The following is a 23,626-nucleotide window of genomic DNA, read 5'->3' as shown; positions in this document are numbered from 1 at the left end:
AAATCTGAGCTATCTTTTGTTATCAGTTCAGTCGTCGTGTATTTGAGGGACGTTTTTACGATTTGACAGTACATTTATTGTTTACTGATAAAAATGATAAGGAGAATTTCAGTGTGATGATTGTTGTTGTTTTGTGTACTCGTCTCTTGAGGACAAGATCGTGGATACTGCTGCTATATCGCATATTCATATTTCAGCTGGACTGATGCTTTTTGGCCTGATACATCAACAATCAGTGTTAGCTTTGGGCAGATACACTGGCACCAGCATTGCAAGAAATGTCCTTAAAGAAATGCCAGGATGTGATGTTTGAGGTCATTTAGAAAATGTAAGCACTGAGAAGTTTTTAGCTGCAAAATATTTTAATTAATAATTCAATTTAATGGATTCTTATTGCTCATTTAATTCAAAAACATGTCTCGTACAGATGTGTATTTCTGCCATGTTGGAAAAAGAAAAAAAGAAAAACATCAGTGTGTCGTTAGAATGTGAGTTAATGTTAAAACACAAAACTTTTAATTTTCTAACATGAAAAGTTATCACGTAATAATGTAAAGAGTTTTAAGATTTAACTTATGTTTTAACAATAACATTATATGTTATAATGTGACACAGATGCATTTTTTCTTTACATGTTTCGGTCGTAGTGCTCATATCTTTTTAACTCTAAAATACTCATAGAAAAGAGCAGCAATCCACCCATCACCAGAATGGCTAAATTAGATATGTTTTAAAGCAAATTATAATCTTTTTCACAATATCAATGTTGTTGTTGCCGTTGTTGTTGCTGCAAGATTAAGTATGTTCAAAGACTGTGGGATTTTTAATAATCAATTTTGTTGTCACATTGCCTGAAACGGAATATATATATTTTTTTGTTTTGACTTTATTATCTATTTGTTATTATTTTTGGCTTATTTCTTCTGATAATATCAAACACGACATTTTTTGTGGATTCTTAAATTTTCTTATATAATGTTTTTATATCGCCTTATTTTTGGATTCTGTTTATTGTAGAAAAGCACATTATTAGTTTAGGTACAAACAAACAATTATTCAGCAGTAAAGTGAACATGACATCCATTATAAAATTGATTATTATTTTTACATTTTACATGTGTAGTAATAGTAACATTTAATCAAAATAAAAGTGTAAAATAAAAAAAATTAAATAAACGGAAAACTTCTTGCATCAATCGAGTACAATAAAATATACAACAAAATGTGTAAAAGCTTCAGTCTGAGGAGTTTAAAATAAAAATATTCCTGGGATCGTTGAGCGCGTCATCATTATTTACATCTAAGGGAAAAAAAATTCTCCCGGAACTTCCGGTCGGTCTGAGCGGAAGTAGGTACGTGGCCGCTTCAGCTGACAGTCTGCATGATGGCGACCGAGGTTCAGAGCGGCGACCTCGACAATGCTCCTTCCAGCCGGCTCGAGGTCTCCATCGACGGCCTCACCCTCAGTCCGGACCCGGAGGGCGAGCAGGGCCAGGTGGAGCAGCCGGAGCCCGAACCCGCGGAGCCCGAGCCCGATACGCCGGGAGCCGCTGGGGGCGAAGATGGAGAGACTGGCAAATCCGCGATAGAGGGGAAATGGGGCTTTCCTCTACTGGAGCTCTACGGAATGGCGCTGAAATTCTTCAAAGGTACTTTTATATTTTCGTCACAATAACGCAGATCGAATGGTTAAAAGAACAAAACAACCAGACGAGCCGGTCCGCTGGCTGAGGTTAGCAGGATGCTAACTTTAGCTGCTAGCTGTCACCGCCGGGGCTGCCGCTGTCAGCCCCAACGGTACATTAGCTCCACGGCTAACGAGAGGCTAACTAGCTGTGTTCCGTGGCTGTTAAAGGGTCAAACGCTTCCGTTCATACGAGGGTTTGACCTGGAGACGTGTTAAATGTGCTGTTTGCGTTATGGTGCCTCCTTTTCCTTTGGGAGTAAACTTGTCGTATGCTGCTCAACTAGCTAGCTGCTGTAGGAGCAATGAAGTACGACTCTTGGTCTGTTTTAATTTGGGAAAACACGCCCTGTTGTTGCGGTTGTGGCGGAAGTAGGAAGCCTGCCGGTTAGCGGCTGTGTTGAAGGAAACATGTCTGTGGATGAAACCTGTCTCTAAACTCCTGATGACCAGTTCACTGAGCTGCGTTTCCAGTGCTAATCACCAGCAGCAGCAGCACCACTCCCACGCTGCCACTACTCCAGCAGGAAACACACGGTCACCTGAAGGAATTCGTCGTGCTCTGAGTGAAGTCAAACCTGAAGATCCTTTCAGTGTGGAAGTCTTTTACCAAGAGGCTTTGGCATCACTGTCACAACTTGCACAGTGTCCACTCCAGGGCCCAGGCAATACAACAATATCAATAAGTACTGCAATTAGATTTGGATCAATAGCAATATAACAAAAGTTCAGTGTGATGTATTGCTTATGCTTTGAGTTTTCAAGTTTTTATCATCGTCTGCCCATAAAGAAGAGTTTAAAATCAGAACCTTCACTCGGGAGCAAAAATCACTCTTTAAACTAATAAAGAACTTAAAAACAATAATGTGAGATCGGTATGATTATCAATATGGATATGAAAATTCAGGTCACTAGTCCGGATTTGAATGTATTCAAAACCCTGATGTAATTTTTGGCCAGTCGCTCAGCCTAGTCTATTCTACGCTCAAAATACAACATGAAAAAACATTATTGCATAATGTATTAGCATTTATAATGACTATTTTTGAGATTGAAGATGCTTCAGTTATATTCTGTGAAAGTTGCCAAGAATAGGATTAGTCAGGGTAAATAAGAGTCATTGTCAAACATAAAAAAACAAGCTTTTAATAGAGATACAACTTTCAAGGTTTTAAAAGAAGTTAGAGAATCAGGTAATTATGGAGAAAATTTCATAATGTAAGTCTATGAATCCAAAAGCTTGGTCAGTTATAGTCGCCCTTTGTTACGATGTGGTCTTGCCTTTTTCGTGCCTGTGATAAGCTGAGCAGCAGCATGTTGTATTAATTGAAGAGGATGGATGGAGGGAGCTGGAGCGGATACTCCAGTAAAGTGCATAACCGTTATCTAGATGAGACCTCTGTGTCTCACCCTAAGTGATTTCTGGTCAGTGGTTACTTTGCAAGCATCCTGAACATGTGTCAGGTGTTTTGTACACTGTACACAATCCTTGTGTTGTTGTTTTTCGGTGTAGCATATCTGATGACTGTGTTAACGCTCTGTATGTTAGAAATGTGTGCTTTGTGTTTTTTAGTCCAATTCGATTTACCTGCCTAACTTGTACACACAAGTCCTCTTGCCTCCACTTAGCTTGATCAACAGTGCAGTTGTTCTGTACGCTACTCTATAGTAACAGGAAATACGATAGCCTACATGCTACTGCTGTTGAAAACACAAAAGTGTATTGTAGTGTTAACAAATGCTTGTCACAGCAGGACATTAAAAACACTGCTAACTTGTTACTTCCACTCTGCTCCGCTCAGATAAAGATGGCAAGGCTTTCCACCCGACCTACGAGGAGAAGCTTCGGCTGGTGGCGCTCCACAAACAGGTGTTACTGGGCCCCTATAATCCTGACGCTTCGCCGGAGGTCGGCTTCTTTGATGTCCTAGGAAACGACCGCAGGTAACTCCAGCATACATCTGCATACGTGTGTGTGTGTGTGTGTGTGTGTGTCTGTGCATGTGACCTTTGAACTACTGAGGACAATCCAGCAATTAACCTGTTTTTCAGGAAACACACCCACTCACACACACGCCTTTTCATTCAGTAGTTTGTTAATACAGTCCATTTAACTCTTGATGGTTGCTTCTTATGTCCCAATGAATTTAACATTTAGTAAATCTTTGGAGGGAATTTAGCCTGTTTTACTGCACCACTTTCAAGGATCTCACCTCCATTTGACTCTGTGTGCAGGAAAGAGTGGGCGGCCCTGGGTAACATGGAGAAGGAGGATGCCATGGTGGAGTTCGTCAAGCTGCTTAACAAATGCTGTAACCTCTTTTCTCCCTACGTCACATCACACAAGATTGAGAGGGAGGAGCAGGAGAGGAAAAGGTAACTTGTTCAGCTGCAGATCCCATGAGAGAGATCCCTCTGCTCCAGTGTCTAAATATACTTACATTCAGTTTGTCCTATATGAGGCTAGAAAATCCTGGAGGCGACAGGGGAAATATATATATGTTTGTTATATATAGTTTGTAATTAATTTGATACATTTTATAATTTCATGTCTTTGTTCCTCAACAGGCAAGAGGAGGAGGAGCGTCAGCGGAGAGAAGAGGAGGAGAGGGAGCAACAAAGACAGGAGGAGGAGAGACGGAGGCTTGAGGAGGAGGAGAGGCTTAGGAGAGAGGAAGAGGAAAGGAGACAGGCAGAGGAGGAGAGGCTACGGATTGAGCAGCAGAAGTATGTGTGTCTCTGTGTGTTTGCTTAATGTGCATTTGCTTTATGTGCGTGGGCGTGCATATATTGATTTGACTTCAGCATTACTTCTACATGATCATCACACTCCTCTGACACTGAGATCTATCAGGGTGATGTCTTTTCAGCTCTGTTCCAGAGATGCCAAAATCTATTTACTACATCTCTTCTTGTCTATGTAAAGAAAACTACAGTTCCCGTTGTCCACCACTGCCTCCACTCCATTTCCTGCATCTCCATCCTCTCTAACTTAGCTGCTCTGTTTTTTTTACCCAGACAACAGATAATGGCAGCGCTGAATGCCCAGACAGCAGTGCAGTTCCAACAGTATGCTGCCCAGCAGTACCCCAACAGCACAGAGCAGCAGCTCTGCCTCATCCGTCAACTCCAGGAGCAGCACTACCAGCAGTACATGCAGCAGCTCTACCAGGTGCAGCTGGCCCAGCAACAGGTAGGATGAGTTTGTGGATATTGTTTGATCATTAGATTTTGGAAATATTGGTAACTTTTCTGTTAAAAATAATCACAGTTTGATATTTGTGTATATCTATATAGAACTTATTATCGAGTTTGAAAAAGAAAACAAATAGATGAATCTAAAATACACAAGAATCTTTTAAATAACTGTAGCAGCAAAAGTAGTGCGACCCCTCGAAACGGAAGTCATTCAAATGGTGCATGTTTTGGCTTTGCTTGTGGGGCATGACATATTATCAAATAGTTGTCAGTTTAGCTAGCTCTGGCTCTGACATATGTCTGTAGTTTGGTTTTTCCCTGTTTTGACTCTGTGTTGTCTTCCTCTTGTCTCAGGCAGCCTTACAGAAGCAGCAGCAGGAGGCTGATATGATTGTGCAGGGGACACTGGAGTCCAGCAACTTCAACAGCGGTGACCATGTTCCCGCCTCAGCAGCGGGACCGTTGTGTGCAGCTTTACCTGCCGGCGAGGAAACCCCGACGGTCAATGGAGGCCAGTCAGACTCGTACTCTGAGAGCATGGACCGGGAACCAGAGCCTGAGCCGGCGGAGGAGGTCTCAGAGAACGGACCTTTATTAGGTTGGTGGACTGTAGCTGTGTTTACAACAAACATGCTCATTGGAGTTAACTAAGCAATCTACACTTTTCCTTGTTGTACGGCTAATGGCTACAGGGCAGAAATCTTTCTATCTTACAAACAAACCTTTGCACCAAACTTGAAACCTGAGTCTTACTTGCTGTGACCTTGTTGATATGACCTGGAGGCCAGGGAAGAGGAGAGCTAGAACAAGTGATACATGATAGTCTGCTGGTTTAGGTATCATCCAACCTGAGATCCTCGATAGTAAGCACACACACCTGGAACAAACAAGACCTTAGTTTTATTCCAAAGCTTGCACCCTTAGGGAAATTCATCCACTGTGGCTGTGATCTATCAAAATGCTTTAGCAAAGATGGAGGAATGCATAGTGTAAAAAAGCTGATAATAAGTTTCTTGTTCCACGATCACAGCTGACTCCCCACCGGTCATAGCTGCTCCCTCCATGTGGACACGGCCACAGATCAAGGACTTCAAGGAGAAAATACGGCAGGACGCAGACAGTGTGATCACGGTGGGGCGCGGCGAGGTGGTGACGGTGCGGGTCCCCACCCACGAGGAGGGCTCCTACCTCTTCTGGGAGTTTGCCACGGACTATTATGACGTCGGCTTTGGGGTCTTCTTCGAGTGGACGGACGCCGCCTCTGCTTCAGTTAGTGTGCATGTGTCGGAGTCCAGTGACGAGGACGAGGATGAAGAAGGTGAGATGTGCGCCGGAGGCATGGGTGAAATAAGGCTGCTGCGTATCTGATACAATCACTCTCAAGTACGGCAGCAATGTCAACCAACCTGTTGTGGTGATATGTGTCTTTAGAAATGAAAACACTCTTAATTGTAACGTGTGCTTTTACATAACATGAGTCCGTTTTATGCAGGGTACGAAAATCAGGTTCCTACACAATGCAGATATCAGTGCCTGGGCTATGTTCTGATTTGGTTTCCCTGCTTACGGGCAACATACACAGCACCACACCTGCCTACTTAACATGTAACTCTGGCAACACACTCTCTACATAGCTCTGGCAGCACGTAACATTAGACCACATTTACAGACAAATGTTTGAAAACCATTGTGTAAAGGAAGGAACACGACGAACATAGTAAAGCACCTGACAATGCACGGAATACAATTTGAAAGCAGAGGGATGCACCGTGTTGGACTGCTTGCATGACTGCATGTTTTAAAAGTATTGATTTAGCACCAGTGCCCAACCAACCTTAGTTTTACGTTTCATGATTGTTGTGTTGGCTCTCCTTAAATAGAAGAATATATGCTATTTAATGAAATGTCAAGTCACGTTGATTAGAACAAAAACATCTGTTTCATTCATTCCTTTCTGTTGCATGTATTAACTTATGGAGAGACGGAAAAACTTACCAGGTTTATGGATTTTCTTTCCTGCTTATCTTATCTTCACAACTGGCCAACACCATTGTTAAACATCCATTGGTTCTCCCAGGGGCAGAGGAGCTCCTGTTTGTGGTTCATGTGGGAATCCAGAGCATGGTGATAAAACATTGATAAGATATGAGGCAGTATTGTGCAGCAGAATTGGCATTGTTGGTTGAATTATGTTTACACATATATGCCAGTCCTTCCTTTCAGTGGTGTAAGTCCTGCCCATGGTTCGGCTGTATGGTCTTATATTTGTGCCACAATCCTGAGTATGCAATTATTAATTTGTGTTTGCTCAAAGTCAATTATTCTTCAGATAATGCAGATACATTTTCTTAATAGTTTTTCTTGTGCTCAGAATTGAGACATTAGTATTGATTATTTATATGCTGTTTTTAGCACTGAACTCCATTCTAAAATGTCTGGTGAAATCATGTGAGAATACAGCAGGAAAATGTCTGGAAACAAATATCTGAGGATGAAAAAGAGGTGCCATGCATGAGGAAGAAACTGATGAAGATGTAAACTTGGGAAGACCACGAGATTCGAGAGCTTTTGGTGATAAGGCAGACGCCGATGTTGATGTGCTATAAACAAAAACACGAGATTTATATACTCTATCCTGCCTCCTGCAAGTTCTACCCAGGCGCCACCTCATGTTCTAGACATTTCCCTGTTGTTGCGAACGTGTTTTTGTGACAGGCACTGCCCTAGAATGTTTGGACCAAATTTCCTGAACATTTTCCTGAGTTCATGTCTGAAAACTCTTTGCCTTTTGTCTGTGCCATTCAAAAAGATGAAACTTGCCACATTTGTCATGTTTCCTTCCTGCCTTGTTACTCGACCTGACACGTTGCTCTTGTGCCCGCAGGAGAGCCTCCCAGTGAGGAGGAGAAGGCAAAGAAGGAGGCAGGGAAGCCCCAGGTGGACGAGATTGTGCCGGTGTACCGGCGGGACTGTCATGAGGAGGTGTACGCCGGCAGCCACCAGTACCCCGGCCGTGGAGTCTACCTACTGAAGTTTGACAACTCCTATTCACTCTGGCGCTCCAAGAGTGTTTACTACAGAGTCTACTACACCAGATAAGCCTGAATACAGACACAGGGGGAGCCAAGGAGTGTGTATGTCCGTATATCTATATGTGTATGTGAGAGTGTGTCTGTGTTGGTGGAGATTTGTGCGATGGCAGCCCGTGTGTGTGAAGGAGAATGTGCTACCAGATATGTTCTGGACAAAACCACCAGAGGGAGACAAAGAGGCACATATGGAGCCCGAGTCTGGAGATTCGACTATTATGTTTGTACTGTGTGTGTGTGTGTGTGTGTGTGTGTCTGCGTGTCCCAAGATACACCCATGCTAGATCCTGACATCGAGCCCACGGAGGAGGAGTGTGTATTCCTGTTGTATATTCACCACCTGTCTTCGCTGCGCTCACGTAGACCAAGCTGTAAGACCTGGCTCTCATGTTGTATTCTACCGCTCTTCACCCTGGGCTCCTCTCATGTCAACACCCCAGCCCGACACTGTCCAACGTGGCCTTGTGGCTGCTTCTGCCCCTGAGTGATGCTTTCATGACCAGGAGCGAACACCAGGCGACTGTGCCAGCCAAACATTTCTAGTTTGGCAGTAACAGCGGCTGTTTATCCCACGAGAACACAGACAATGTTGAATTGAAAATCGTACTATACTGAACATGTACTGCCTGACACTATAACTTTTTGTTTCTCAGAGAGCTGCTGGTCTTTGCCAAGTCTTACTAACACTTTACAAAAACAACTGTACACACACGTCATGTTTTTTAAGCAGTCCGTCATCCTCTTCCCTAGTTACCATGCATATATGAAGACCTGAGGGGGATGTTCTGTGGAAGCAGTGCTCTTCTTGGCCTATTCTCATGCAGATGTCACCTTTTAGTTGTTGCTACAGTTTCATCAGGGCATCAGGAGTAGCTTTCTTCTTTTTTAGATTAGAGTTTGCCGGCAGAATTTATGAAGGACGGGCGAGAAGGCGTCGCAGGATTTAGCAGAAGCTCCAAATGAAGTCATGGGTGTTAATTGAGGGAGTATAACATAACAAACACATGGTTAAAGTATGGCTGTGGCTCTAAACTCAAACATCTCAGTGTGTGATGCAGATTAAAAGATTTAAAAATAAATTGTTTTCTCCTAGAAATATTTTTCTGTGTAATGCCATTTCAATTTTATTTCCACCTTCAAGCTCTCTTGTTGAGAGTCCCTGTTTTTATGGTTACACCACATGGATATGACGTTAATTAATCAAAAGAAAGAGGACAGCGTATTAAGACAGATGTTGTATTGCTGGGAGTTGTTTGTGTTGCGTGTTGGGAGCGGCTGTACTGTGACACATCTAACAATAAAAACTCAATGATTTGGAGGTCATGACACGTTGTTACGTCTCTGCAGCACTCGAATAACAACACAACACAGAACACAGTGCTGGTGTTCCGTTTTGTTTCCAACTTGTCACCTCAGACATTGTGTCGTGAAATAAACTAAGATGATATTACACTTCTAATTGTGTCTTGGGTGACGTGGTCGCTTACTAACTAGGTTGTGACATCAAAATGTATTCCACTTTCCTTTTCTAATTTGTTTTTTGTTACTGCCATAATTAACATTCACCCTGTTTGGTTTCACATTTAATATGCACGTTTTTTTTCTGTACCTTCCACCTGGTGCATTACGAGCAGTGCTCTATCAACTGTGGGAATCTGACCGTTGCTTGTTGAATGGGACGGGGGGGAGTCTTCACTGGGCATCAGAGACATTTGGTTTCAACTTGCAACACTTCTTGAGCTGTGTTTGTTCATTTTTATGTGTGTACGCAACCAAACCTCAAAGACGCAGAGGTGGAGTATCCTGCAAGTCGGTTATGCCTCCTCTGTCCTTTTTGGTTTTGTCATATTATTTAATTGGAGGCCGCTCACGCCTCCTGCCCGTTGGGTGATTTGTGTAACGTCACTTCCTATGGCTCAAACCAAGCCATAAAGTTCAAGCAAGTTCCCATATCTTCTGATGTGCGATGTTTGTTTTCTCTTTCTTTTTTTCTTCTTAAGTTTCTAATTGCTCACCGAAAGGTTTGAGTCGACTTGTTCAAGCCTTGTATGTAAATAATTCTACAAAATGACTATGTATGGGTTTTTAGATGTGGAGGGAGGCTATTGTTTTGAGAATAAATGCACTGTAAAATATGGTGAATGAGAGATGTATGCATTTTACCCTGAATGAAAGTCCAAAATTCACAGGAAGTATAAAACTGCTAAGGCTCTATTGACATGACAGAGAAGCTCATCTTTTTTGTATTGTTTTGACTTGTTTGGATCTCTTCTGAGTTGGGGGCGTATATTTAATCTTGATTAAACTTATGTTCATGTCTAGAACTGGACAGTTTACTCACCTTTGTGTTTTATTTATTATTTAAATATGATCACATTTTGATGCTTTGTGTCTTTGGTTCCTAAATCTTTCAATGATTTGCTGCCTGGAAACTGAATTTCAGAGATGACTCCAAACAGACATTTGATCCTATCATAGCATCAAAAGCACGGGTGGATTAATAATAATTTCAGATGCACACGGTCTGTGTTTTCTTTTCTGCTTTCTCCATGTCAAACACTTGGCTCCCGGCCTTGTTGGTGAGAAGAAGAACACTTATTGTAGTTTCAGAAGAAGACGAGCAGTAATAAGAGGCATTGTTGGGAATGGGAGTTAACAAATATGACTTATGAACAGCAAAACATCATTCGGCTTGTTCCCCTTTTTCCAGCAGTGGTGTGTTTGTCATCCTAAAGCTGCTTTCCTGTAAACAATTTTGTGCTGAGAGGGGGACATATTGCGGATGTTACTAATGTGTGGGAGGAGGATGCACCTCGGTTTATTTCCCCTCGTGATGCACGTTGGATGTCACAATATTCTGAGTAAAGGGATATGGAGCAAAGTCACTGCCAATTGTTTTGTCAATTTGAAAAATAGTAATTGTAGTTTGAAACAAAATATTTTGAAGCTGAAAGTTTGAATTGGATCTTGAACTTTGAAAAAGTATTCAGACTAATAAGTGTAAGAAAAGTATTTTCAAATTAAGTATCATTTTCATTTAATCTTGGAATTCTTTTGATTTTAAATGTTTTAATTTTTCACTTTTATGAATATTTTTATATGTGAGGTCTTATTTTTACAACTGTAGAATTTATGTTTAAGATTCAGATCTCATATTTTTCAGTTACAAATCATATCTTTCTTAACTTTCAGATCTTTTTTCACTTTCAGATGGTATTTAATCAGATTTTATTCCCTCTCAGATCTTCTTCCCACTTAAAAATGGTATTTTTTCAGTTTCAAATCACTTTTTTCAGTTTGAGAAATTTATTTCACTTTCAAATTGTATATTTTCAGTTTCAAATAACTTTTTTTTCACTTTGAGATCTTTATTTCACTTTCAGATGGTATTTAATCAGTTTCAAATCATTTTTTTCCACTTTCAGGTCTTTTTCCAACTTACAAATCGTATATTTTCAGTTTCAAATCACTTTCCAACGTTTGGCCTTCTACATCAGCTTCATACACTTTAGTATTGGGAAATTAAAAAATATGTTTTTTTCCACACAGAGTTCACACAAGCTAAAGATTAATTTGTAGTTTTTAATTTTTTTGGAGTGGTGAGAACACAAACACAGGAAACACTGGCCCGAGTGTGACGTCCCACTTGACTGTGATTACATCCAGACACCAGGGGGCACAATAAACACCACAGACACCTTTTTCCCAACAGGATACTGTTTTCCACACTTTCCAGGGACTCCACTGAACTTGGGACCTGTGTGTTCAGAAACTGAGCTGATGTTGTGGGTGATGAGAGTTTGCTCTGTGGGAGGTAAAGAGCAGCAGAGCTGGTGGACTGGAAACAGGCCCTGGAGGAGATAAACCTCATACTGGTGTCCAGAGAATGTGTTGTTACTGGGATATTTGACAAGGTACGAACAAACAACTGGAAAGAAAAGGGCTAGTGTGTGTTACTGTGAACAAGTGCTTATCAAAACAGCAAAGAAAATATGTATCCTAATGCTATGCTAACATTTTTAAGCTAGGTGTTTGGTGTGCCTCAGTTTAAAATCAGCGCAGTACAGAAAAATGGTATGCTAATGCTATGCTAACGTTTTTAAGCTAGGTGTTTGGGTGTAAGGAGGCTCCCCCATTTTTCAAACACTCCTTAAAACACATTTGTACAAAGCTGCTTTTAATTCTTGATTCTGATTCAGACACTTTTAGTTATTTCATGGTGGTCATGAGGATTAATGTCACTTTTGTCAGTGCGTTTTATTAATCTATATTTGAAATTGGCCCTGTTTTTTTCCCCTCAGTCTTTCATTGTTTTGCTGTTTTATGTACAGCACTTTGCAACTTTGTTTTGAAAAGTGCTATATAAATATGATTATTATTATTGTTATATTAGACTATACACCACATAAGAGTCATCATTAAATATGATAACGGGAACATTGTCGATGCTTTAGCAGCTAGCCTAATGTTACTTAACTGTACAAGCTAGCTGAAAAAAAGGAATTCAAATACTTTTACGAGAAAAGAAGTCATGATTTTGCAAGAATAAGATCGCAATTTTATGAGAAAAAAATAATATCATAATATTACCAAAATAACGCCACAGCCTACTTTTAAGGCTACTGGAATAAAGTATATTTTTTCTCAAAATATTAATAATTCCTGTATCGTTATATCACAACTTTATGTAATGTTATGACTTTTTTCTCATTGAATTACAACTTAATTCTAATAATATTTCGTCGTATAATACTATATAATAATAGTATTCGTCTAATAATACTTTGTCGTAGTTCAGAGAGAATGAACAGAAGAGTCATTTCTTTTTAGCTTTAACACACTTCTTCAGTTTGTTGGCAGTGTCCCTCCTGATGCAGCTCTGTTTGAATGATCCGGTCCAGGTTTTGCATCAGTCCGCTCCTTGCCTGCGAGTGGAGGCAGGTAACTCTCCTCAGTATCTGACTCCGGTTCCAGTAGCTACAGGTGGTTTGTAGTATTTCTCCGGGTCTTTAGTTGCACTTTCCCTTGTTTTCCTCTCTGCTCCGGCTGCTTGAATTTGAAAAGACTCGGGGAAGCAACGTCTCAGTGACCAGCAGCAGCAGCACAAAGTCCCCTCGCTTTGAAACCCTAGAATATGGCGGGACTGGAGGATTATACTGCCTCACCAACATCGCGATCCACGGGACGACAGTGCGTGTCGGGCTGGTTTTAAGGCTGCGGGGTTTCGCGTGAACGCTTCTCGGTCTCGCCGGACTTATTGCTATGAGATAAAACATGCCTTTTAATCAAAGGGTTGTTGAGCCGCGGCGCGTGAGTCGGTTATCGGCGAGGGATGTCTGGATCCGGGGGGAGGAAGCCGGGAGACGCAAGCTGCGGGGACCCGTTCTCTTCTCGTCCCTGGATGATGTTTGCTGTCACACTTTCACCAACATCATCCGCCAACTTTCAGACCTCTCTCGTCATGCCAGCGACATCTTCCTGGGCATCGAGATGGAGGCGGGCATGGTGCTCAGAAGATCCTGCAGGATCCAGGGGCGCCTGCAGATTCTGCAAGATGAAGTCCTGGAGCTGGATCCCAAGAAAGTCAAAATCCGTAAGTTTGCAGTGTGGCCCACTTCTTTGTGATCGGCAGTGTGAGATGGAGCTGAAGTGTGAGCATTACTTTCATAGTGAGGAGTCACTGTAAACCTCCAGTAGAGACTCACATACATGTCAAAGGCATATTACAGGTGGACATGTATGATGTACATATATATTCATATACAAGAAACCAATAGTTTATAGCGAGGACTCCCTATAAACCACAAATAGAGACCCACATCTTGTCATAGGCCTATAACAGGTGTACATGTACATATAGAGTCTATACAAGAAACTAATGGTTCATAGGGAGGAGTCGCTATAAACCTCAAATAAAGACCCACATACATAACATAAGCATATTAAAGGTGGACGTGTACATATATTTATTTATATACATGACACCAATGATTTCTAATAACGTGCTGATTAAAAGACTCCCGACAGAAATACTGCAAAAATAAGTTCTTAGAAGGAATACCAATAATCTGTGCATCTATATGATGTTATAATGTTGTCATTGGTGTGAATGGATGGTGGTCAAGTCCAAGGCGACCGTCACAAAGAACCACAGAGGAGTGACCGTTGTCTCTGGACCACATGGCCTTGTTTATGTTAATAAGGGTGTTGAGTCCTGTCAGAAAAGATTGATCTTCCCTCAAAGCGCTGACCATCTGTGTTTAGGTCCTCGCAGAGATCACAGGAACAGCCCCACAATCTTCTTTACCCCCCCCCCCCCCCCCATTCCTCCTGCTGCTTTACGTATGTAAACAAAGTTTGTCAACACAAAGATAAATGGAAAATCAATGTTCCTTTTGACTTCTGTTGTTTTGGGATTAGTTTGGCTTACCCATGTCAAGCTATCTCCTGAGGTCTCCCACAGAGGGGTTACATATTAACTCAGACTTTGACTCATGCTATGGTGAGTCAGGATGCATTAATTTTGAAAGATAGACCTGTTCTATTGTCTGCTTTGATGTAGTAGACTATCTTCTATCTGTGACTACTACTATACCACTGCTTCCTTTTTAATGGGTTGTGACATGGTAAGGTTTAAAGACACAGTAGTTAATGGATGCAAAGTATGCTTCAGAAGATGAGGCCAAATTCCTCTGAACATGAGGGAGGGAGTCAGTTTTAAGTTCTGACTAATGTGCCTTTTGTTTCCTCTTTTACTGTCCCTCCCATCTATTCACTCTGTCTTGTGCCTGACTCTGACTCTCACACACACACACACACACACACACACACACACACACACACACACACACACACACACACACACACATTCAGTCGTGTCTCCATTGACACATATTGATTTCCTGGAGACTTACCCTACTGAACGCAAACCTTAACCTAACTTAACCTAAAACATGTCATCGCCTTTAAATTTAACAATTCATGTTCAGGGGACTTGCTTTTTTGTCTCCATAAGAAGGACGTGTCCCCATAATATAACTATGTAAACAGATTTAGGTCCCCGCAACATGAGCAATACCAGATTCACAGCACAGATTCACAACTGGTTGCAGGGTAAAGATAAGCCGACCCGACAGTACCCAGACACAAGCGAATGTGATGTATGATGAGCAATGAGTTGAAGATACACACACTGATAAGTCCATCGTTCTGTGTTCAGGGGGCGTACTCTGCTACGAGACAGCTACCAGACATTGAACTAATCCACTGTGTTATTGTGTGGCATGACTCGACTGCTCCCTCTTATCTGCACATTCATACATTACATTTATTTAAGTTCAGATTCACACCTGGGCAAGGTGAAGGAGTTCTTTATTTAAATAAAGGTTGAGACAGTCATTAACTTAGTCACTGCAGGTCAAGACAAGGTGTGAGAGAGTAGACTGGAATGCAGTGTGTTACGTCTACACAGATCTAAAGTTGCCGGCTCCCTCATAGCCCTAAGGCCGGCACTTGGTGTAAAGGAACACTGAGTTTAGATTCATTGCAACACATGTTGGTTCTTTATCCACACAAACAAATACCGGTCATTAAAGAAATGCATTGGAATTGGCATCAGCATTTATACAGGAAGGGAGTGGTGGATTTGAATATGAACAGCTGGGGGCTTTGTTTTGAATGGATATTTGAATGAGAGTTTGTGTCGTGCACAAAACTTCATGAAAACTCTTGCAGTTTGTTTACCAGTATATCCTTAATAAAATGTCCTGACACATTGCCTTTATGATGGTGGTGATTAGCCAGACCAGAAGAATATATCACCTAATTATATCGGCTAAATATTTAACTTTGACTGGTCACTCTGTTGTCTTCAACTACTGTGGGTCAGGATTCCTTCCTCTAACTGCAGCTCAGAGATGGATCATATTACTGGTGAGAGGCAACAAGAGGGGCCCCCTATATGCCGGGGGACTGACTTTCAAGGAAGGGCGTAGTAGTGTGTGTGTGTGTGTGTGTGTGTGTGTAGTGCATGGTATCGCCTCGCTGTTTCTACCTATGCACTCAAAAGTGATCGGCAAATGCCATGGGATTTCCTCTTCAGTTGTATTTTGACTGTCACATGCCAGTGCAGGTCGCAAAAGCCAAAGGCCAGAGGTCGTTTCTTCCACCCTCAGAGGGGAACACCTGACACTACAGAGTCAAGAGTTTAAACAAAGTCTTGTCTAGTCTGGCTTGCATGGGTAACTGTTGCAGGCCAACGAAGGTCTTTCAGGTATGGCGAGCGGATGGATCGCTGCTGTGGCAACCTGATGCACTAATGACATTAACTGCAATGGGATCAATTTATTCAGGCACGGGAAGTAATTACAAGAAGAGTGTGTACAGTCCCCAGGTGCATCCATGACAACTGCATCATGTTGTTTGTGGTATGAGAAGAAGACTCTGGAAGTTTTTGAGCAGCTGAAAGGATCACAAGTACAGGGACAATTTCTAAATAAACCAAATTCATTGTGTAACTCATGCTAAAGTTAAATTGCTTTCAGATAAACTCTGGATGACCCTAACGTTGTGTCCATGTGTACAGCATTCACATGACTCATAGACATAGGATCCTGAAGGAATTAAAGGCTTGTTTTGGGCTGTAACTAACCATGATGGTCTTTATTGATTAATCTGCAGATCCTGTTCTGAGCAAATTTTTTCCAATCAACTGCAGAGAAACCAAATATATTTAGTTAACTATCAAATGTTTAGAGTAGAACAGAGGATCCTCACATTTGAGGAGTTGTACCTTTTGGAATATCAGTTTCTAGCTTGAAGCTCCTCTTACTTTCTGCTCCAGACATCTTTGGCTTTTTCAAGCTAAACCTTGACTTTTAGGTGAAATTTGCTTTTAACTGTATCTTAATCACTGAGCCTCCTTTTGCTAAATATAACACTTGGTTGAATAGGGAGTTTTCTATTTTAATGTCGAAAGTAGGTCGAACAAGTGAAGGTTAATTGGAGTTAGGAGGATTCTTAGGGCGTCCCTGTCAGATATCTTGATGCCCACTAAGCCACCTCCTGCTGGTGGGGCTTTGAAATAGACCCCCCCACACTGAGAAAAAAAGGACAATCTTCAGCGGACACATTTATCCAGCTGACCTGCTAACGTCCACTGTCCATCTTTCTCTCACAGACACACAGGACAAGTGGCCCTGCATTCCTTCCCTTATCCTTGTGATATTTATAGATGTACGTTTTTTGCCTGTAGTGTTGATCTTTCGTCTTCATCTTGCCGTCATGTTTAGAGCGTGTTGCTACATACAAGTGCATCTCAAGGACCTGTGTGTGTGTGTGTCTGAGCACATACACACTTGACTTGTCTGTAATGGACATTTGTGGGTCAGGCTGGCACAGCTGCACACTGGTCATGAGTATTCGTGCGTAAGAAGCACCAATCAGTAATGATGATAACAGTGAAACTACATCGCTTGAGTTGGATCCAAATTGTGTCCCTAATCTCATGACAAAAATAACAATGTGTTGTCATGTCTGGATAGACTTCCATCCATCCACCCATTATCAAGACATTATCTGTTTGAGGGTCGCGGTGGGGAGTTGGGGCCAATCATTGGTGGAGAGACAGTGTACACCCATGACAGATCATCAGCGTATCAGTACATACATACAACCAACATTCACACCTATGGTTGATTTAGATTCTCAAAGTAACTTAATCCCGATGCCTTTGAAAATCAACACAAACATATGGAGAACATGCAAATCCCGCCCCTGGATAGACTTATTTCTGTTTATGGTATTTTAACTGCCTTCATTCACCGTTTTCCACAAAAACACACCGAAGCAGAAACGCATGCAAACCCCTCTTTAATCCCACCTCAATTCTTCCAACACACTATTCACTCATGCCGGCAGTGGTCCCATCCATTCATCAATGGAGAGCAGTCATTACGCAGCCAGAATCCCCAAGTCAGTTCCCACAGGGCTCGTTCCAACGAAGGGAGCCTGGCCTGGTTCTAGAGGTCGACCTGGTCCCATGAGTGACAAAAGAGAAGGGTTAGGACTGAAAGAGAGAAAGTCGGGAGTAAAGAGTGGGAAAGGGTCTGTGTGTTTGTGTGTGTGTGTTTGTTTGTGCGCATTCATACAGCAGCCCTCTCTCGCCTCTGTGCAGACTGCTCAGGATGTAGATGCAGCCCTGGCGATGGCACAGACTAGTGTGAGGGAGTGAAAGAAGTAAGACATTAGTGATGAATTTGTGTGTTGTTCTTAAAGCACTCTTGTGTAATTGTACTGTGTGTGTGTGTGTATATATGTACACATGCATTTCCATCAGTGGCCTGACAGTCTTAAGATACTTGTTGATCATTTCATGAGAAGTTCCTCCTCCAACTGCTTTGACTCAGAGCTGTCGTCCACTTGGCAAAACTAAATCTGTCAGAGACTGATTTGCTGTTGATGGTTTCAGACATTAAAGTTAATAAGAAAATGGCTAAATGTAGAGGTGTGTGTGTGTGTGTGTGTGTGTGTGTGTGTGTGTGTGTGTGTGTGTGTGTGTGTGTGTGTGTGTGTGTGTGTGTGTGTGTGTGTGTGTGTGTGTGTGTGTGTGTGTGTGTGTGTGTGTGTGTGTGTGTGTGTTTAAGGCTTGGTTTGAAGCAGTGGTGTTAGGCCTGCGGTAACTGTTGGTGAACACCAGATTACTCTACAGTATATAATTAGTGTTTATATAATTTCATGCCAGAATTAGATAATTAGTTTCCACACAAACTGACTGAACTGGAGTCAGACTATTTTGATAATTGTTTGAGCAAAAAGCTTTTGATTTATTGAGAGAATGTGATGAAAATGTGGTGGAAAAATGAAATGATGCAACACTTACAAGCTCTGACTTTCTTTATTAAAAGTTTATTCAACAAAGGAGAAACAGCTGTGGAGGAATCCGGGGAAGTAGAGAGTGAAGCATCCATTTATATGTGTTATGGGTTGATTGATTAGAATATTGTCCACATCAAGAGGATTGTGGTTTAGCAACGTCTCAGTTATAATGTCTCAAACTCCATGTAGGTCAGAAGGGCACCAAACACAGTGTTAAACTACATCCTCATACTAACTGCTGCATGCAGCTCAGGCCTATACTCTAGGTGTAATCATGGCCGTCCATAAACATGTATCCATGTTCACACACTTAGAGGAGCCAGGGCTTGCAGGTTGGCGGTTGTGGGTGCTGTGCGGTAATCCAGGGTTTAACCAGCAAGCAGGGACATGAGCAAGATGCAATACCCACTGTGGGGACCTCTGCAGTGAGGAGGACCCAGTGATGGAGTGGGACACCATTTGGCTTCCTATGCATTGACGTAGAACTACACATATACATACATTTCTGAAGACACACTCATCCACTTACCATACGTCTTTTTACATCTTTTAGACTTTATACTACTACAGAAAACATAGTGTTCACGTTTACATATTGAAATAATTAAGAGCCGAAAGCTTAACTAACACAAATTGTAATTACCAGTATGATTACAGCCTGTTTATTCCCCCCATCAGCGCATATTGTGGACAGATGCATTTGGAGTGCAGTTGAAGAGTTCAACCCTTGGTCATGGTCCTAGATTTACATAACTGTTGTAGGAGTGAAATAATCACAAATAGCCAGATGTTCACTCCGACTGTTTTGCCTCTGGAGAGACAAACAAGAGCTGAGGTGACAACAGAGCTGGAAAGGAATCTGTCGGGAAGAGACAAGTCTGTGTCCTCAAGGTCACACATCTTTTTGTCCAATTAAAGATGAACAAATTTGCTTTTAGAGAGATCGACTGCAGGTTTTTTTTGTTACGATGGAGAAAAAAAGCTATTCATCAGTTTGATAGATTAGACCCCTGAGGGTGATCTACTGTAATCTACTGTAATTCACCCACAACACTGTCAATAACCACATGTAGAAAACATCTACTATTAAATAGGATATGAAAATATAAACTATCACAGCCCTGTAGTTGAAAATCATGCACAAGAAAGAGTAACATAACCTCTGCTCTTATACAACATGTGACAACACATTCTCACCGTGTTTTTTGTTTGTGTGTGAGACACTGGACAGATGTGGCACGATGTTTCATCACTCTCCATCGTCAGTCACTCTCCCTTTTTTCCTCAGCTTTCCCTCCCTCCTTCCTATATTTTAATGCCTTTTCCTCTCTACCCTCTGTCTTACCCCCTCTCCTGTATCTATCTCTCTTTCTTTCTCTCCTCCTGTTGTTTCATATGGCTCGCAGACCTTTTCCTCTCTCATCTCTGTCCATCCTTTGCACTTTGATGTCAGCACACACACTGCCACAGTGACCACAACAAAGACGAGGGTCCTGCTCGCTCTCTCTTTCCCGTTGCTTGTCTGCCTTCTAATCTTTTTGTTTTGCTCTACACAATACATTTCTTTTTATTATACGTCTTCCTGAACTTTTAAGCTTCCTCTGTCTGTGCATTTTTCTTTTTATCATGTTTCTCTTTTATCTTCTTCAATCAATCTGTATACGGGAATTACTGTGATACTTAAATTTGTAGTTCCCAATGATGGGATTTCTAAGTAAACTTCAGAAAAACCCATGTTAGTCGTTAGTATTGGCATAGTGTATCTGAACCTGTTCAAACTATATGCATGTTAACAAGTAAATTCCATGAACATCATTGGGAGTTGTAGGTGTCGTAGTGATGTGTCCAGCTGGGAGGGAGACGGACACAAGGCAAACACATCCATACATCAAATGGTGACATACTGCAGCAGGTGGGAGCTCATCTTACAGGAACATAAAGTCTATTGTTATCCTCCATCTGCACTCAAGGCCTGGAAACACACACACACACACACACACACACACACACACACACACACACACACACACACACACACACACACACACACACACACACTACACACACACAAACTACACACACAAACACACACTCATGCATATACGCTGACTCCGTGACCGCCTCAATAAAAAAAAATTAAAAAAAAGGATTTCCTGCCACATCTGTCACTTGTGCCACTTAATCATGGCACACAGTGGTGGTCCGTCCTGCAGTCACCATCAGGATTCCCATTAGACGCTGTAGAAATGTAAAGGGTGTGTCCTCCCAACAAGCAACAAATCAAGATGCCAATGTCGACCTGCAGAGTAATGACCACAGTGAGGTGGAGCTATCAAATGAGAGTTGAATATGGGAGGTAGCTGCTTATTAGCTCTTTGAAACTTGTCATGGGGAGATAAGAGGGTGGAGTTTCAGCTATATTTGGATTGGCAGATGATTTCTGAGAAGCAGCTGTTCATTGGGCTCTTTTCAGGAATATTTTTAGCCCCGTAAACATTTGCGACTTTGGACAATTGGAATTCCTTTAACTTCAGCTGAATAAACAACTTGGTTAAAAAGAGGGGGATTGAGGGTTTGTTTTTCAGCATGCAGACTGTTTAACAGTCGCAGGATGTTGGGGCATTTATTTATTCTACAGTGAGTTTTTTTTATTTTTTAATCCCTGTAATATTAGCAGTCTAGGAATCGCTCTGTTAAAAAATATTAAAATGAATTGTCTAAACTGTTCAGCAGATTAAAAGTAGGTCAATTTAGTTGGGATTCATGCAGATCTCTCTTTCCCCAGTATTATGATGGAAAAGTCCCAGATGGGAGTCAGGAGGACATATGTATCAACTGTCAGCAATGTTAATGTTAGTAGGGGGGGGGGGAGGGGTGATGCAGTGTATTGTGTCGATGTTGGGGGTGAGCTGTGTTTATTATTGCCCCAGGGAGACTTGGGGAATAACCATAATGGCTTGTTAAAGTGTGTTCTTACAGTGGGGTCGGGTAGTACAGAAGAATATCACCATTAATTAACAATAGTGGTAAAAGAAAGTCAGAATGTGTCAAATCGTTTGGGCAGGCGACTTGTTTCTGTGCCTGGAAGCTTTATTTCCTGTCGCCGCCCTGCACTGCATGTGTTTGTGTCAGTGAGTGGCAGCACAATCTGTTGTCCTTCCAATGGCCAAAGGGTCCATTGTCAACATGCTGACCTGCATAACCTCCCTAGGCTCATACAATACACATGCACACATATAGTTTACACTATGTGGTTTTGGTTGTTTTAGCTTTGTCTGAAAATTGTAAACGTCTCCACAGGCCTGAGACTCTAATTTTACTTTTCTCTATCTTTTATTGTTGAGATATTTGGATTCTTGCTCATTTTCAACAGACATGAAAAAAATCTCCTGTGCCCCCCTGAGAGCATGAAAACATATTTGATCTTGGAATTCTGTGAACATTAAATATTCTAGTAGAATTCTATCAAGCTTTTTCAGATCTTAGGGAGAATCTTCTGGTTAAATCTGACTGACATCTTATGCCAAGTTTGGTGTGCAGCAACTCTGTTCGATCCTCCTGCTCTTCTGTGTCGTCCTGCGCACAGAGCTGGAGGAGAGTTGAAACGGTTCAGTGGAAGTCACATCATAGTTGTATAGAAATAGCAAATTGTGGTTTTTATTCTCATCTATGCCATTAAACAATGTAATTACTTTTTTTTTTAACTCAGGGAAATGATAATGACACACAAGTTTTACTTTGTGTGGCTCATACTCAAACTTTGCCCGTACGACTAAATTCATTTGTGTAATATTTCACAAGATATTTCATAGAGTGTGACCTCGGCATATTTGGCATATTTGGGCTTATTTTGCCTCTAACCTAAAGAGAACTTGTGACAACAACATAAATCTGTTTTCATTTTCTAGTGAAAGGCGGCCACATATTTCTAATTTCTCTTTGTGAAGTATGGATACTGAGTATTGTTAAAGCTGCATCCTCGCATCCTGGCTTCGTCGGCTTTAGGATGAATGACGTGGACTGTCTTGATAAATATCCCAATTTTTTTCATTGGCTCAATCACAACAACCCACTCTTCATCATCAGACCTGCCTGACTCTCTTTGTCTGTGTTTCTATCTACTGCAGAGTAATTTAAGACTTAGGACTAAAAATAAAAGACTGATTGTCCTCTCTCACTCTGGGCCTCTCTCTGCTGTGTTGTTTTAGTGGAGTGCTTCCTCCCTCTCTTCCCCTCGCTGTCTTGCTTTCTCTCTGTTGGTTAGTTAGTGTGGATTCAGTTCAGTAAAATGTTTTTCATGTTAAGCTGTGACAATGCAAAAAAAGAATGCATTCGCAGATGTAAAATTTAGTGTTTAGTTAATTTGAAAATTGTCTCTGTCCCCACCTACTCAAGGTATTTGTTGGACGCTTTAGCACAATATAAAGAAATGCACCACATGTTTTTCTGTGCAGCACGCGCACACACACACGCACGCGCACACACAAGAGTGTACAGAGGATTGAGAGTTGATTTATTTACTGTCCTATTTTCCTTTAATTAATTAGGCAGGAAATAGGTCATAATGTGATGCTTTTGTCTCTCCCTCCCTCACCTGAAGCAGATTCCTAGTTCATCATCCATCTTGTCACGTTGTGTGTGTTTGTGTGTGTGTCTGAGAAAGTTTCAGTTATTGTGAAATATGACATACTACGCACAGGAATCCCAGCTGACTACTGAATCTCCTTCTGTAGCAGCTCTAGCAGTGTGCCTCATCCACAGATACCTCATTGTGTGTGTG

The 23,626-nt window shown here is 41.6% G+C and overlaps 2 protein-coding genes across 7 annotated transcripts in view; both read left to right on the top strand.

The window, feature by feature from the left end:
- The first annotated feature begins 1,327 nt into the window (after nucleotides 1–1,327).
- On the top strand, nucleotides 1,328–10,311 carry acbd3 (acyl-Coenzyme A binding domain containing 3). 2 transcript variants are annotated; one of them, XM_034579953.1, is made up of 8 exons: nucleotides 1,328–1,649; nucleotides 3,487–3,628; nucleotides 3,920–4,060; nucleotides 4,253–4,411; nucleotides 4,703–4,877; nucleotides 5,237–5,480; nucleotides 5,913–6,200; nucleotides 7,767–10,311. In XM_034579953.1, exons 1-8 carry the CDS (start codon nucleotides 1,382–1,384, stop codon nucleotides 7,979–7,981), a joined length of 1,632 nt encoding a protein of 543 aa, XP_034435844.1. In that variant the 5' UTR covers nucleotides 1,328–1,381; the 3' UTR covers nucleotides 7,982–10,311. The 2 variants fall into 2 exon arrangements, with proteins under 2 accessions (XP_034435844.1, XP_034435845.1); XM_034579954.1 differs by having other exon boundaries at nucleotides 1,336–1,649; nucleotides 5,916–6,200.
- Nucleotides 10,312–11,763: 1,452 nt separating this feature from the next.
- Nucleotides 11,764–23,626, top strand: part of nhsl1b (NHS-like 1b) — a 96,743-nt gene continuing 84,880 nt past the window's right edge. For 3 of the 5 annotated variants that reach the window (XM_034580520.1, XM_034580519.1, XM_034580515.1), the window contains exon 1: nucleotides 12,865–13,564. In XM_034580520.1, the coding sequence (XP_034436411.1) occupies nucleotides 13,246–13,564 (319 nt within the window). In that variant the 5' untranslated portion in view covers nucleotides 12,865–13,245. Of the gene's footprint in view, nucleotides 11,886–12,864; nucleotides 13,565–23,626 lie in introns of those variants that run through there. The other 2 variants (XM_034580528.1, XM_034580514.1) reach the window with 2 other exon arrangements.

This window comes from Hippoglossus hippoglossus, chromosome 24 (assembly GCF_009819705.1).
Source record: "Hippoglossus hippoglossus isolate fHipHip1 chromosome 24, fHipHip1.pri, whole genome shotgun sequence".
Classification (NCBI taxonomy): Eukaryota; Metazoa; Chordata; class Actinopteri; order Pleuronectiformes; family Pleuronectidae; genus Hippoglossus; species Hippoglossus hippoglossus.
The sequence above is the reverse complement of the archived record's forward strand: the minus strand, read 5'-3'. Positions and strand labels throughout refer to the sequence as shown.

Coding starts and splice junctions, on each gene's coding strand:
- acbd3 (XM_034579953.1), top strand. CDS start 1,382: ATGATGGCGACCGAGGTTCAGAGCGGCGACCTCGACAATGCTCCTTCC. Junction 4,061..4,252: donor GAGGAGCAGGAGAGGAAAAG/GTAACTTGTTCA, acceptor GTTCCTCAACAG/GCAAGAGGAGGAGGAGCGTC. Junction 4,412..4,702: donor CTACGGATTGAGCAGCAGAA/GTATGTGTGTCT, acceptor TTTTTTACCCAG/ACAACAGATAATGGCAGCGC.